This window comes from Protopterus annectens, chromosome 15.part0 (assembly GCF_019279795.1).
Source record: "Protopterus annectens isolate FY-2018-M chromosome 15.part0, PAN1.0, whole genome shotgun sequence".
NCBI classification, from domain to species: Eukaryota; Metazoa; Chordata; order Ceratodontiformes; family Protopteridae; genus Protopterus; species Protopterus annectens.
In genome coordinates, this window is record NC_056749.1 from 677329005 (window position 1) to 677344092 (window position 15088).

General features: G+C 38.5%; 1 protein-coding gene across 1 annotated transcript in view; it reads right to left on the reverse strand.

Annotated features, from left to right (window-relative positions):
* The window catches only part of F9 (coagulation factor IX), a 547347-nt gene that overhangs the window by 88840 nt on the left and 443419 nt on the right, over nt 1-15088 (reverse strand). Inside the window, exon 6 of the mRNA XM_044057303.1 lies at nt 2864-3159. Coding sequence (XP_043913238.1) covers nt 2864-3159 — 296 coding nt within the window. The remainder of the gene's footprint in view (nt 1-2863; nt 3160-15088) is intronic.

Below are 15088 nucleotides of genomic sequence, written 5' to 3' on the forward strand. Positions count from 1 at the left end.
GCAATCCTAATTATGGTGTTCATTTATTTTATTAAGCTTCTGACTTTTGGGGTTTTATTAACCTTCTGCAGTCTATTTATTTCATTGATCTTGCTATATCTGTCTATGTCTATTAAATTAAGCAACTCTTGTCTTAACTCATTTTCTTCCAAACTGAGGGCACATCCCTTATTCTCTGTTTCCTGTGGGCATTCTATAGAAGATTCTATAGCATATCACATTCTCGTCAACTTCATCCTGTGCCATCTGTTGCTCTGTCATATGGGAACTCACTGGCCTATCACTCCACAACATTGACTGCATCAGAGTTTCCACAGTTTCCTGTTCCTTCTTTGCTGTCTAGCTTCATGTGAACATTTTATACTGGTTTCCTGTGGAAGGCTTCAAAATATCTTGATATGGCACCTGACCAGTTACTTCCTGTTCCACTGGTTTCCCCTTAATTTGGATAGCCATTGCTCTATCCTGTTGTGGTGCTTTCTGCATTCGATTTTGTACACTAAATCCTTTTCTTTGCAGCTGTTCCATTACCTCAGTTTCTATTTCTTTTTCTTCTTTTCCTCTTAATCTCCTTATTTTTTGTATTGTAACATTTTCCATGCCTGGATTCCTTTGCCTGTATTTCTCTTCAAATATCTTTGGTGCGGCTCTTTTTGTATTGGTTAGTTTTGCTTTCTCCTTTGCATAAATATTACACCATATAAAATCTCTTTTTCTTTCCCATGTCCATATTTCTTCTTCACGTCTCCTGATCTTCTTGCATTTCCTTAATCTGTGGACTCACTCCATTATGCTGTGATGTAGTCTGTGTTAGACCTTCTACAGTAAATTCTTCACTTCGCAAGCACTCCACAACTTCAACTTCTATTTCTTTAACTTCTGCTTTACTAATCTTCTTTTCCACATTACATCTTTGTGCTATTAATTTTTTTATGTGAAATTTTCCATAACTGGATGCTTTTACCTGTATTTCTCTTCAAATACTTTTGAGACTGCCTTCTCTATATTAGTTAACTTGACTTTCTCCTTTGCATAAATATTGCACCATATCAAACCTCTTTCTTTCCCGTGTCCATATTTCTTTTTTCTATTTTTCAAATATCTCTAGGTTTTGTTGTTTATATTTTTGCACTTCCTCAGATGCTTCTTTTTCCAAACAGATCAAAGTTTATTGATCTATATACTGTTTCTCAAAAATCTGTTGTATTAATGAATGCAAATTTTTATTTGAAGCTTGTGACAGTTTTTCTTGCGGAAGTATTTTTCTTTCCTCTAATTTCTCTCTTAATCGTTTTTTATATCTTATGTCTGGAAATTCTGGGCTTTTTACATAATAGTAACAATGCATAATTTCTTTCTTATCCTCAATAGTCCACTCTATCATCTTTATGGCTCTTCTTTGGCCAATCAATTTTTGTGATTTTTGTGGACGACTACTTCCTTCTATAACAGGGGGACCATCTTCCCCTGGGCCTGGCCTGGCCCCATTGTAAGAATGTTTCCATATTTTGAGGATTCGACACTGTCATTTTTTCCAGTCCTGGCACCAGTGTACCTACCAGGATTGGGCACTTTTTATCCTGGGTCTTGTGCACCCAGCTATCTTTTTTTGTTTTTACCTACTTCTGTCCATGATATATGCTACAGAAATATAGCCTACATATCAGTGTCACCTTGGTGAGATTTTGTAGAAAACAGGGTCCACCTTGCAAAGGTATTCACCAAGACTTGAGGATGAATTCAGTTTCAGCTCTACTACTCTCCTTTGCTTGCTGACTTTTCATCTCTCCATTAGGACCCCCTGTCTGTGAAGCTAAGATAGTGATAGACGATACAACAAGCACTATCAAGACACCAGCTTTGTCACCAGAAGCACTACATACATGTGGAAGTTTTGCCCCGTTAATAGAAAATACAATTTCATAGCATTAAAGTGCAGTGCAGCTATGCAGAAGAGTCATCAGACAGCAATGAGAAGTCGTATTCTCTCAAAAAATGTATAATTCTGATACCTATAATATAAAATACAAGAAAAAAGCAGTAGTACTTGGTTCACACCACATTTATATGCAGTATATGTCATACATCTTACATTTAGTATTTTTCATATCTCCCCCACATTACCATTTATACCATAAACATGTTGGAAAACCCCATTTCATATAATGTCATTTGTTAGTGATTCCATTTTTAATTCTAGCCTTGTTTTCAAAGGTGTTTATAAACAGCTACTCCAAAAGTGATTTTTTGTCTTTGTTTTATGGAGTCTGAAATTGTTAATGATATTAAATGTTTATCAGATAGTAATACGTAATACCTTCTGTTGCCTCCATACCTCATCATTGTCCATAGTTTCATAGCTACTTAGTAGGCATGGTGTCCAGGAGACTATTAAATAATCTAGCCCAAGTTCCCAACTGCAACAAAGCACTATCAGAGTAAGTTATTTCCTCAATATAACACTGCAGGCAAATAAAGGAGGAAGGATTCAAACCCTGTAGTCATGGCACAGGAAGCCTCTAATTAGGAAGTCAGAGCTTTAGTCCTATGCCCTATTTGCCAGACTTTATGTACATTAGCAGACATCCTGATTTCACAATAATTTCTATATTCCTCATAATCACTCTACTAATCTTTCGTTACACCCCCACAATATAACCACTTTCCTAGATACATCACATATTGCAAATCCCTATGCTGTTTTTATTCCATCCATTACAATAGTGAAGAGTTTCATTCCTGTGCTCTTTTGTTTATGTCTTTTGCAGTGGCCCACTAAAAATTGTTTAGCTTGTTTACAGACTTGCACCATCATACCTCGGAATGTAATTACAAAGTGAAAAAGAAAGATCAGCATAAGTACCTGCCAGGGAACGGCACCTTTTTTAACATTAGTTCCTCCAACAATGCGGTTCTTTTCTTTGTCGATTGATTCATTTTCTGTAGAATTTGAAGGAGTTCCATCTGTAAATGTCATATTCAGGTTCTCTGCATTTATTATGTCACGTGTGGAATTTTCATAGACATTGTCCTCATTCACAAGTGCCTGTGTGGAGTTTTCAGTTTGGTTGCCTATTTCCGGGGAATTAGATATGCTTCGTGAGTTTGTTGGTGATGACACACTTTCAACAGACACTGCTCTTCCGCAAGCATACTTCACTGCAAATAAACATAAGACAAACATCACAAATAATCGAATATACACTTTTTAGCCTAATTAACTGGTCTATATTGTAAGCACAAACGCTTAGGTTGTTGAATACGGCATGATGGACACCTATTAAGCAAACTGCGAGTACACCAAATGCTGGAAACTGCGAAATTCAAAATCCCGATTCGACATAGTTGACCCTTCTGCGGTATAGCTTCGTAAGGTAAGTGTGCGATAGTTACGGACCTTAGGGTTAGGGTGCGGGTTAAGATAAGTGCATAGATAGTAATGTATGTAAGGGTTAGATGTAGGGTTTTGTTAAGTGTATGTGTGTGGATTATTTATTTTGTTTGGGTGGGTAGTATGTAGCGTACGGTGTAGTGGGAAGTATGTTTTATTTTCATCACTGTGTGGAACGGTGTTGGCCAAATAAAACAATTCGGTAATCTGTATTTCCACGTTTTGAGGTTTCAGTGAATTGTGCGTTCGCTTAATAGATGTCGAGCATGCTGTATTCGACAACCTAAGTGTTTGCGCTTATAATATAGACCCTAATTAACTATGCAGCATCAAAAATACACAGACAGTGTAGCTACTGTTTATTTATAGATGTAACTCTGACTCATTCAAAACGTATGCAAAGGAATATGATAATTAGCATTCAGGTATTGACTGGGCTGAACAACAGTAATATAGATGTAATACAGAAAAATGTGTATTTCAAGAGATGACTTTGCTAACATTAAAAAATGCAAGGAATAAATTAATCTCTACCTGAAGTACAGCTAGAATAATAGTTGTCAAAAATATAAAATATGAAATAAGATAATTGCTGTTAAGAAACAAAGGAGCGCTCAATACCTGGGAGAAGTAAAGTGACAGGACATAAATGAAAGAACATCACATAGAGGTGCATCTGGCATGAAGATTAATTGGCAGCCTTACAGAGTCCCACATCCATAGAACTTTGAAAGATTCTCAGATTAGGAGCAATAGAAAAGTTATAGAGTGAAAGGAAAAATCCAATAGTGCTAGTGCTAAACTTTATGTAAACATAAGATTCTATAATGACTTTTGGAAACTGAATAGCATTTCAAAGTTTGATAATGGTCCTATGCCCAGAACTGAAAAACTGACAGAGAACATAGGAAAAGCAAGATTCTTAACAGCATTTGAATTAGCCAAGAGGTGTTGTCCTTTCTTATTCTGCTAAAGAAAAATAGCTTTTGAAAACATTTTTGATTTATTTCAGTGTGTGACGCCCCTCCACTGGCCCAGTAATCAAGCAGCCTCAAACCTCACCAGTGGCAACAGTTAGGATGACAAGTACACACACAGTAAAGTGCAATTTCCCTCAAGAGCACACAGAGATCTCAGTCTGTGGCTGGTTTCCCCCTCTTTCTCAAAATCCACAGTAAGACTCTCACTGGCACAGCTATAGAGTTGAGTCCATAGTCAGGGTTCCAAGCCACGTCCTCCCAATACTCTCTCTGTCCAACCAGTGCTTTGTGTCCCTGCCCAAGTAGCTGACACTTACACACACACACACACACACACACACACACACACACACACACACACACACACACACACACACACACACGCACACACACACACACACACACACACACACACACACACACACACACACACACTCTCACACTTTGAGATTTCATTTATAAACACACACCCGGGAAAGGCTGGCACAGGTTTTCTAGCTACGCCCCCTTCTGCCCAGACTATAAGGTAGTTAGCACTGTCACTAGAACCTCTAATCAGCTACTTTTGAGGCCCTTAACAAAGGGTACCCAGTCCTGTGTAATGTTACTATTATCCAAATGGTAGTCTGACCAAGACTTGCAAGGCTATTTAGGAGCGGCCTGTGCAATGTCACCAAATAGATATGCAAGTTCTCTATGAGGTTAAATATGTCTCACAGATATCAGCCACAAGGACAGGTTTAAATATATTTAATAATAATAAAAGAACAATACAATACTCAGTAAATCAACACAGTAACTTCAGAGTTCAAAATCATGGGAAATATTTTAAAACAACATTGCATGACAGCCTCAAATAGATACAGACAATATCTAAACTATTCTTTACTATATTCCTATCTATATCTAAAAGATATACTATGCCCTAAATGTTACTTACAGCAAGGCAAGTGCAGATGGTGCTGATGAGTGGATGTTCTTGCTAGGTCCAAGACAAAACACAAAATGCACAGTCTCTCTCTGAGAGAGAGAGTTCTTCAATTAATGTCAACTATTACTTCTGGGTTAGCTTGGATGACATCACTTTTTGTCACCTGATTTCAGTTCCCTGGCTAAAACAGAAACTAACAGAATTTAACTTCTCTGTGTGTGAAAAATACATATCTCTTAGATGTTTGCAGATATTGGAAACTGTAAAACAATAAAACACTTTTACATTTTAAACCTAGTAATTACTTCTCCTTTTAAGTCAATACAAAAATGTCTAGTTCTAAACGTTGTGTTTGCTACACTGAAACTGAGAGAGAACTTTTATAGCACAATAGTAAAGCAGTTTAATTTCAACTTATTTTCTTGAAGCTTTGCAGGCTAACCCTTTTATGTTCTATGTTCTACGTTCTACTGTTAAAACATAGATTTGCACAGGTATATAGTTTATATACATTTCTGTTCTAAGTCAGTAGGGCATGCTGTGGTTACATTTTTGCTCAGTACATAACATACAGTTCTGTATAAATCATATCAATATTCACAAATGACAAACAATCATTTACAAAATTCCAGGTGGCTGGGCTGGCAATATTTCCCTTTATCACACTGTGCCATAGTGTTAATGTCTAGCCTATGTGTAGCTAAAGCACTTTTTCAGGGAGTGATGGATGAACTATTGAGGTCCCATTAATGATACGCTTTTGCAAATCTAGATGTCATGGTCATCCATTCAGAGAATTGGTATTCTCAGTTACCAGATGTACAGGCTGTGTTAGAATTTGTAAAACAGACAGATTTATCCGTGAGTCCTAAAAGGAGTAAATTGCCCATGGTAGACGTCAGACATTTGGCTTACCTTTTAGGACCAGATGTGGTACAACTACAACTAGAAACAAAAGAGGGGCTATAAAAGCTAAAAAATGGATATACCCTCCACTGAAAGACACATAAAGACACATAAAGTGTGTCCTTGGACTAGCTGGGTATTGAACCTAATTTTGTGACTACTGCTTATTCCCTTTCTTCTAAAAGGAAAAGATTTTATTAAGGTACAATGGTCCTTAGAGGCAGACAGGTGATTTAATGAACTGAGAACATAATGTTCGAAATCTGTGGCAGTGACACATGATTTTACATAGGAATTTATTTGTAAATAGATGCTTCAGATGTGTTTTTTTGGAATCCGTTACATGACAGTGAAAAGCATCCTGTGTGCTACTTTAGCTGGAAGTTAAGTAGTGCTGAGAACAATAATCAACCATTGAAAGAGAATGTTTAGTGTACAGTGAGCCTTCTGTTCTCTAAAGTATTATTATTAGGGAGAGACTTTACTTAATGACATACCATGCCTGATTATAAAGGTTGAGTAAAAATGCAGCTAGCAATACTACCAACCATAGTCCCTCATTGGGTAAAAGGATCTGTATGAGTCCAAAACTAACAGTTTTGTGCTTGGTGCAGTAGATGTGATGTGACATCTCGTGTGTGCAAAATGGGGACTATGCCTTTAAATGAGTCTACTTTTATTTCTTGACAAGCAAAAACACCAACGACCACAAGACTGCGACCAAAATTAAGAAACACGGAAACATGAATCAGGTAAGTATTCTCAGGGCAAGTAAATACTTTCCCAAAACAACAGTAAATAGTGCACCACCTAAAACCCATCTAGATGAGGGGCTATTTCCCCCCCCACACCCCTGATATGCGGGGCTGTGCCCCCTTAATTATATATACCAACTCCAGGATTGCACTACAGTGGAGAAACAGCATAATCTCCCCCATTGGACAAGTATTCACTTGCCCGGAGAATGCTTAAACGATTTGCGTTTCCATGTGTTGTGATTTTCGTCTAGATCTTGTGGTCATCAGTATTTTGGCTTTTTGGGAAATAAAAGTAGACCCCTTTAAATATATCTTGGGTCTTTAAATTCTCACCACTATTGATTAAGTAAATGTTTGTATTACAATAAATGTGGCACTAAATGCTTATTACTTCTGTATAAATGGCTGTATGTGGTGAATGACTATGGTCCAGTTTCCAAAAGACTTGTAAGTAACTTACTCCAGTGTGAGGCATATCTATAAAGCAAGCTTTTGTCACTGTCTCACACATTCTGCTACTTAGTAAACTTATAGGCCTAAACTTCTCCCCTGATACAGTTGCATTGTTCTCTTGCTATCTCTCTGATAGGCTGCAGTCAGTACGATGGGATTCAGAACTATCTACCACTCTCTCAGTAAGAACTGGTGTTCCCCAATGGTTCCATTCTTGGACCTCTACTCTTTAATATCTTCACCAACTCACTCCACTCCTCTTGTCCTCAGTCTAACATTGTCCAATACACAGATGACTCTACAGTCATAACTATTGCTAATTCCCCCCTTAGAACTCTTAACAAATACCCAGACATCTTTCAACTCAGTAGATACATGGCTCACTAATAATTAGCTCATCCTCAACCCTAAGAAAACAAAATTATTACTCTTTCTACCTAAATTTGCAAACCACTTTAAACTTTCCTTCTGTATAAGGTCCCTAAACAATACTCCTATAGAAGTTGAAACTAGCACAAAACTCCTTTGTATTACCATTGACGACCAATTAAAATTTGATCTTCACATTAACAATTGTATAAAAAAAAAACACCAAAAGCTAGGACTACTGTACAGGAACAACACATTCCTAACTACTGAAGCTAGGATTTCTCTTACTCATGCCTACCTTCTACCATGCTTAACCTATTGTTCCCAAATACTCACAAATCTCAACTCCTCCCTACTTACCAAATTAGAATCAACCTACCACAAAATAGCTAGATCTGCAGCTCAACAAACATATAAATATCACCACTGTCTCTCCCTAAAATACCTGAACTGGCCCGAACTATCTCACCTGTTCCTACAATCTCAACTCCAAATCATACACTCCATCCTATATCAGCCTGATTTCTGCCCATCTATTTTCTCTCATCTCTCACTACTCCCCTACCAGACTTCTCTGAAGCTCAACCCAAGACCAACTAAAAATACATAAACCAAAATCCAACACAAGGTGCAACTTATATAGCTACCATCCCTCTACTGCATGGAACAAACTCCCACTAGAAATAAGGACCCTGACTCACCCCAAACAATTTAAGCTAGCAACCAAAAAAACACTTTAAAAAACACTGGTCCTGCCATTGTACTCACCCTCCTTGATTATTACCTGCCTTTATAGTACAGTCAAACTAACTTAGTAAAACTTATCATTAACTACTTTATCCTATACTTCCTATGCAACCTCCAAAGCTTCTTCTATACTCTGCTCCATGACATTTCTTATGTAACCTTTTAAGTTTCTGCTACTCTGCATACAAACCCTTATATTTACTCAACTCTCTTTTTAAACCAAAACATACAACTTATTCTACTTTTTTAACATTCTCCTTTTTGTTTATAGTATTGTTTTATCTGTCAACAATATACACGTAGGTAGCTTACATATTTTAACTACCAAAATTCTCTGTTGCTGTTTTTATTGAAATGTATCTGTATTGCTATTTTCATTGCATTGTATATCTTTGGAGCGTTTCTGCCAGGAGGGCCTCCTCTGAAAAAAGGCAATAGCTAAGCCAGACACTCCCAGTCAACAAATGTAAAATAAAATAAAAAAATATTAAGAAGATGGGAGTCCAATAAGCTGTAAAAAAGAATAAACGTTTTTGTTTTAAAGCTCAGATGTCTGTTTCTTTGGGCTTTATGTTTAAAGAGGAATCTAGTACGTGCATGACTGAGTTGCAGAACTAATATATAAAAGAGAGTAAAAGTAGAAGTGCAACACTGTGTCTTACTGTTCACAGGAATGTACCTAAATGAGTTGTTTCTTTTGTAGATCAGACTGATGAGTAACTGAAGAAGATAATTAAATAACAAAGAAGAAAACTAAAAGGAACACAGATAGAAATATTTTTCTTTTTTTCAGTGACATAGTTCTGGAGTGGAAAGGGATGAACACAAAAATAAGACAAATGACTTCAAATCACCGGAAGTGTTTCCACTATGCTTGGGCATGAAGAGTGGCCATTTTTAGAAATATTACTCTTTGTTGGAGGACAGGAAATGAAAAAAAAGAGAAATGTAGGAGCAGAATGCCACTGAAGATGTAGCTTAGCATCCTAGTAATAAGGCTGATAAATAAATAATTATGAGGACATTTTAAGGAAAGGAAGTCAAAACATAAGCCAGGCTCTGTCTCTCACAATTGCTGTGTCCCCTTTGTTGTTTAACTTCAGGTGTCCATGATTCCAGAGGCACACATTATTTCATATAATGTGCACAGTTCTGGATGTTACATAAATAGAGGAGGCAAATAAAAGAAAAAAAAAAACAAAACAAGAGACAAATATGTCAAGTGTGATCTGATCAAACACTTTAGATGAAAACTAAACAAATCTCATCCATCTAGTCAATGAATATATTTCCTTTTTTATTGCAATCTTTTATTGGACAAATTATTATTCATTGGAAGATCATTTATCTTTAATATAAAAATGTAAATATTAACATGTTTAATTTTGTAATACTGCAAAATTATATTTCAATGTATCACAAAAACACAGCAATTAATTATAAACATTGATATAACTATGTACAATACATACACAGAGTGTCTCAATTTCTTATGTCATCTGTCAGATGTTTTACATTACTGATTCGGGACCAGATTCAGAAAAATTTATTGCATCATGCTAAGCAAATTGGTATGAGGAGTGATCACTTGCTGGTTGGGTTTAATTCAGAAAACCTGAATATATGAAGTAGTTAGGCCAGATTATGTGGTCAACTGTGTTATATGCTAAATACTGCATAATGAAGTGTATATCATAATGACGCAAAAAAATTGCACAGAGCTTTAGAAATTTTTAAATTCTGCTCAGTGATGCTGAGTTTGCTTAGATTTGAAGTCATCCATATGTCCATGTTCAGAAGGATTATATTATTCAGATATATGTGACGCTGTTGCAGCTATGGTAAACATGTATCTGCAGGAGGCTATTATATCAGCTAATTTACCCAGGAAGTGCAGGATCATCCAACCATACTTAATATTTCATACCCCCATGACACAGACATACTGGACAGGGATATCATGCAGGAATTCACAGACATTTGCCTGCCTTGTCTGCAGCCCAGTGAAAGTCATGGAGTCTTGTGTGGATTTATGTATATTAGCTACAGAGACCTTTCAGCGAATTATGGGGCACACATTGGAGTGTGACATCTGCCTTGAGAATACTCCATCGCTTCCTTGATATCATTATGCAGGATGTGGGAAAGCATATCTGGTTCCCGCATACCCCATAGGAGAGAGCAAACACCATGTGGGAGTTCTATGACAGAGACCATTTTCCTGAGGTATGAGGTGGGGGGGGGCTTAGACTGTATTAACATTAAAAAAAGGCCTCACCGGTTGAACTGGGAAGGAGACAAAAGATATCACTCCCTCAATTGCCAGGTATTTATAAAGGACAGGGTGTCACCTACAATGTGTCTGCAGGCCACCCAGGCAGTTTTCATGACTCAGACACATGGCACACATGCGACTTTTATCAATAGTTTGCGAGGGATGACTTCCCACAGGATATACTTGTAGGTGATGCTGGATATGTCCTACAATCCTAACTCATGACACCGGTCAGAAATGAACACAATGAAACTGACCAGGGGTACCATCATACACATTCGCAAACCAGAAACATCATAGTATGTGTGTTCAGGCTGCTGAAGTCACGCTTTCACTGTCTGGATATATCTGGTGGTGCCCTGCACTATGTCCCTGCCATGTGTGCATAATATTATAGATAGGAAGCCACGCTTTCACTGTCTGGATATATCTGGTGGTGCCCTGCACTATGACCCTGCCATGTGTGCATAATATTATAGATAGGAAGCAGTTACAGTAGGGTGGCCTCATGCAAGGACCCCAGTACACCACACCACATGCAGTGGTAGTTGAGACAAACAAGGAGCCAGAGGGGGAGCTAGCAGCAGGGATGACCATTCCAGACAGAAGTGGGCATACTATGCCATGACAATAGCAAAGAGGTAGCAGTTTGTACATAGTTTTGTAGCATAGCCATAGAAGTATTAAGAAGATACACTGCAGTAAAAGTGATGGATCCAAAAGTACCAGACTTTATTCACCCCATGCATAGGCTGGTCATGCTGTGCATCAGGTATAGGCAACCCAAATCACATTTACAAAAGATAGGGCACAGTTATCATCATTTGCACCAGCAGACAAGGGAGTACAGGCGTGCATGTCTTTCACTGGGAAGCATGTGAGTGTGAGTCCTGAAGTGTAGCAAAGTGAAAAGTGCATCTGTAGGTAGTGTGAAAACTTGCTTTGGAGTGGGGTTAATGTGTAGAAAGGCAAGGATCAGGGGTATTTGTGTTGTGTTGGTTATTGCAGGTGTGTGTGTGTGTGTGTGTGTGTGTGTGTGTGTGTGTGTGTGTGTGTGTGTGTGTGTATATACAGAGGCACAGCTATAGCATTTGGGCCCATGCATGACATAGGCTTCAGCTTCCTGTGTACATCCTTGACCATGAATGCTGGCTTTACTAGGAGTTGTGATGTCTGTCCCTTGACCTTGGGTCATTGTTGGTGTGTTGTGTGACCTAGAATTATGTATGCTATCAGATGTGTTGGCATGGAATGACCACAATTGTAAAGGCAGCCTCTGCTGGGTGTAGGCACCTCCACAATTGATGTGCTGTGGAAGTGCTAGCACTGTGGGAGCATATCTTGCTCATTCATAGCCATGTTGGCTAACATCTGGAGAAGTAGCACATGATGATGGCCCCTCGCCCATGACAATTTGATCCTGAGAAGACACTGCATGGTCAAATAGGCAACACACATACAGGGCATGCATTCCTGCAGGTCAACATGCAGAGCCTGGATCATTCTCACTATTTCTTCCATGGCTGTGATAGAACTCGCCTGTACCTCGATGATGGACTTGCTCATACAATGGGTGGCAGTTACTGACACAACAACATCATGGCGGAGGTAGTACACCTCTGGTGAGCACCATTATCAACCTGCCGGTATGGACCTCCTTGCTCACAAGTGCTAGATGCAGATGGAAACATCTCTGATCTGGGGCTACCACACTTTCCTTATCTATAGTATCCCCATGAACCTATTCCTCTCAGATGGTTGTATTTTCTTGGTATCTGCAGGCATAGAGACTGTGTCCATACTTTAAGACGATGGGGGATCACACTCCGAGTGTTCAATACATAGTCTGCACCCCCAACTCTGCTAGCTCATTAATGCCATCATCATCATCAGAGGCTACAGATTCCCCACATCAAACAGGGCTGTTCACAGTGCTGTTACCAGATAAGGCTTCACCTGTGAATACATCATCATCAGCATCTACCTCCTTTTTCAAAATTTCTACATGGGGTCTGTGTGTTGTGTCAAATATCATCATCTCTCTCGAATCAATGTCACTACTCCCTTGCCTTCTTTGGCAGTCATGCCTGATTGTTGCAGATCTTCTGTTACATGGTACATCCACTTGTTTCCTGGAAAACCTTTTTTCCTCTTACCTGCTTTCTGTCTGTCCAAAATCTTCTTTACCAGATTGTAGTCTGCTCTTCTGCATATGTGACCAGACCACAGTAATCTGTTCTCTTTGACCTTCTCTGCAATTGGAACTACTCTGATTTCTGCTCTGATGTCCTCATTTCTTTGTCTGGCCCACAAAGTGCATCTTACTATCCCTCTCAGGCACTTCATCTCCATCATCTCTAGCTTACTCAAGTGCTCTGCCTTTACTGCCCAGATTTTGTACCACACAGTAGTATTGGTCACACCACTGTTTGTACACCTTACTTTTCAGCTTCATTTGCATTCTTCTGACATACACTACTCCTGACACTCAGTGCCAGTTGGCTTCAGCCCATCTGATTCTAGCTGTGGCCTTCTAATTCAGACTTCCCCTCTCCACAACCACCCCTCTCAGATACTTGGAACTGTTAATCTGCTACACTATCTTCCCTTCTATCTCAGTTCTCATCTTCTTCAGATTTCTCCCATTTGCTGCAATTACAACTGTCTTATCTGTACTCAGTTTCATCCCATGTACCTTCAGTTTTGCATTCTATACTCTTATCCTTTGCTGAAGTTCTTGCTCAGATTCTACCTGTAATGCCACATTATCTGCATACAGCAGCTTTGTTGAGTTGCCCCCTGCAACCTGTTTGCTAATGTAATTCATCAACACTAAGAACAGCAGTGAGCTCAGAGCTGAACCCTGATGCATTCCCACTGAGAACCCCTTTGTGAGACCCAACACTTGTCATACTTGAGTCACTGAGTCATTGTATATATCCTGCACTAATCCTACCATTGTTTCTAGGACTTTGCACCACCACAGGACTGCACAAATCAGCTTTTCTGTGTTCTCATCATGTGTTTTTTCCAAGTCTAGGAATGCCACGTTGTACTCTTTCCTCATGTCTATCTTTTTCTCAACTATCTGCCTCTCTGAAAACTTTGTGTAATTGTGGATAGAGGGCTATTATCAGATGGGGGTATTCAGAAACATATACTGGTCTACACAACCATGTTTCTAGAAAGATTGCCCAGTGCAGTTTAGGGGAGCTATTCAAAGACTACTTAAATAGCTATAGGAAACCTCTGACAAGTAAAACAGAGACACGGTGGTTAATGTTGCATGCAAGTAAATCAGTCCTAGGGAATTGTTAATGTAAACTGGCCAGAGGCTCGGCCTCCCCCCGAGGTTATTTCTATGACTGATATAGTACCATAGTGCAATTTACAGTTAATCTCTACCATATTTTCAAACCAGAGCAGCAGGACTGATGTGCTCTTTTACTATGTATGAGCATTGTTGTCAGTAGCAGCAGTGGGGCAGTTATAACTGTAGCATGTTACATTGTGACACAGTGTGCCGATTTGCGTGTGTGTACTTATGTATGTGTGTGTATTGTGCATAAGACAGAGACCATCTGTATGTCACTATAAATATATATATATATATATATATATATATATATATATATATATATATATTTATAAATATATGTATCTGTGTGTGTGTACACGTGTGCGCGCGTGCACTCATGTATGTGTGTGTGTGTGTGTGTGTGTGTGTGTGTGTGTGTGTGTGTGTGTGTGTGTGTGTGTGTGTGTGTGCGTGTGTGTGTGTCTGCTTAGCTGCCTGTGTAACAGTGTTACATAAGCTGGTACAGGAAACAGCTAACATAGTCACTCCAACTGTGCTAGGTGTTCAACTCAGAAACATGGAAATTAATCACTGTAAATCTATTGGTCCATGTGACTCTTGCTCATCTCTGAATTGCTTGTTACCGCCATAGTAGTGAGCATAACAGCTAAGAAGTATTAGTTCTATGGAGCCAACTTTTCTGAATGCCGACAATGTGTTTTTGTGGATTTTAAAATGTAATTATTTCTTTCATTAGCTGTATCGAATTTAAAACATAAATAGAGAAAAGACACTTCGGCTGGAGATAAAAACACTTTAAAACAATTTTTTAAAAATATGAAATTTATAGTTCTTATCACCACATCTTTCAAAGTTGCATTGTATCATAAAACAGAACTGTTTTGAGCATTATACTCTCAATATAAAGGTGATGATCATTTTCCAGTTGTATTCAAACACATGAAAGGGTGAATACTTTG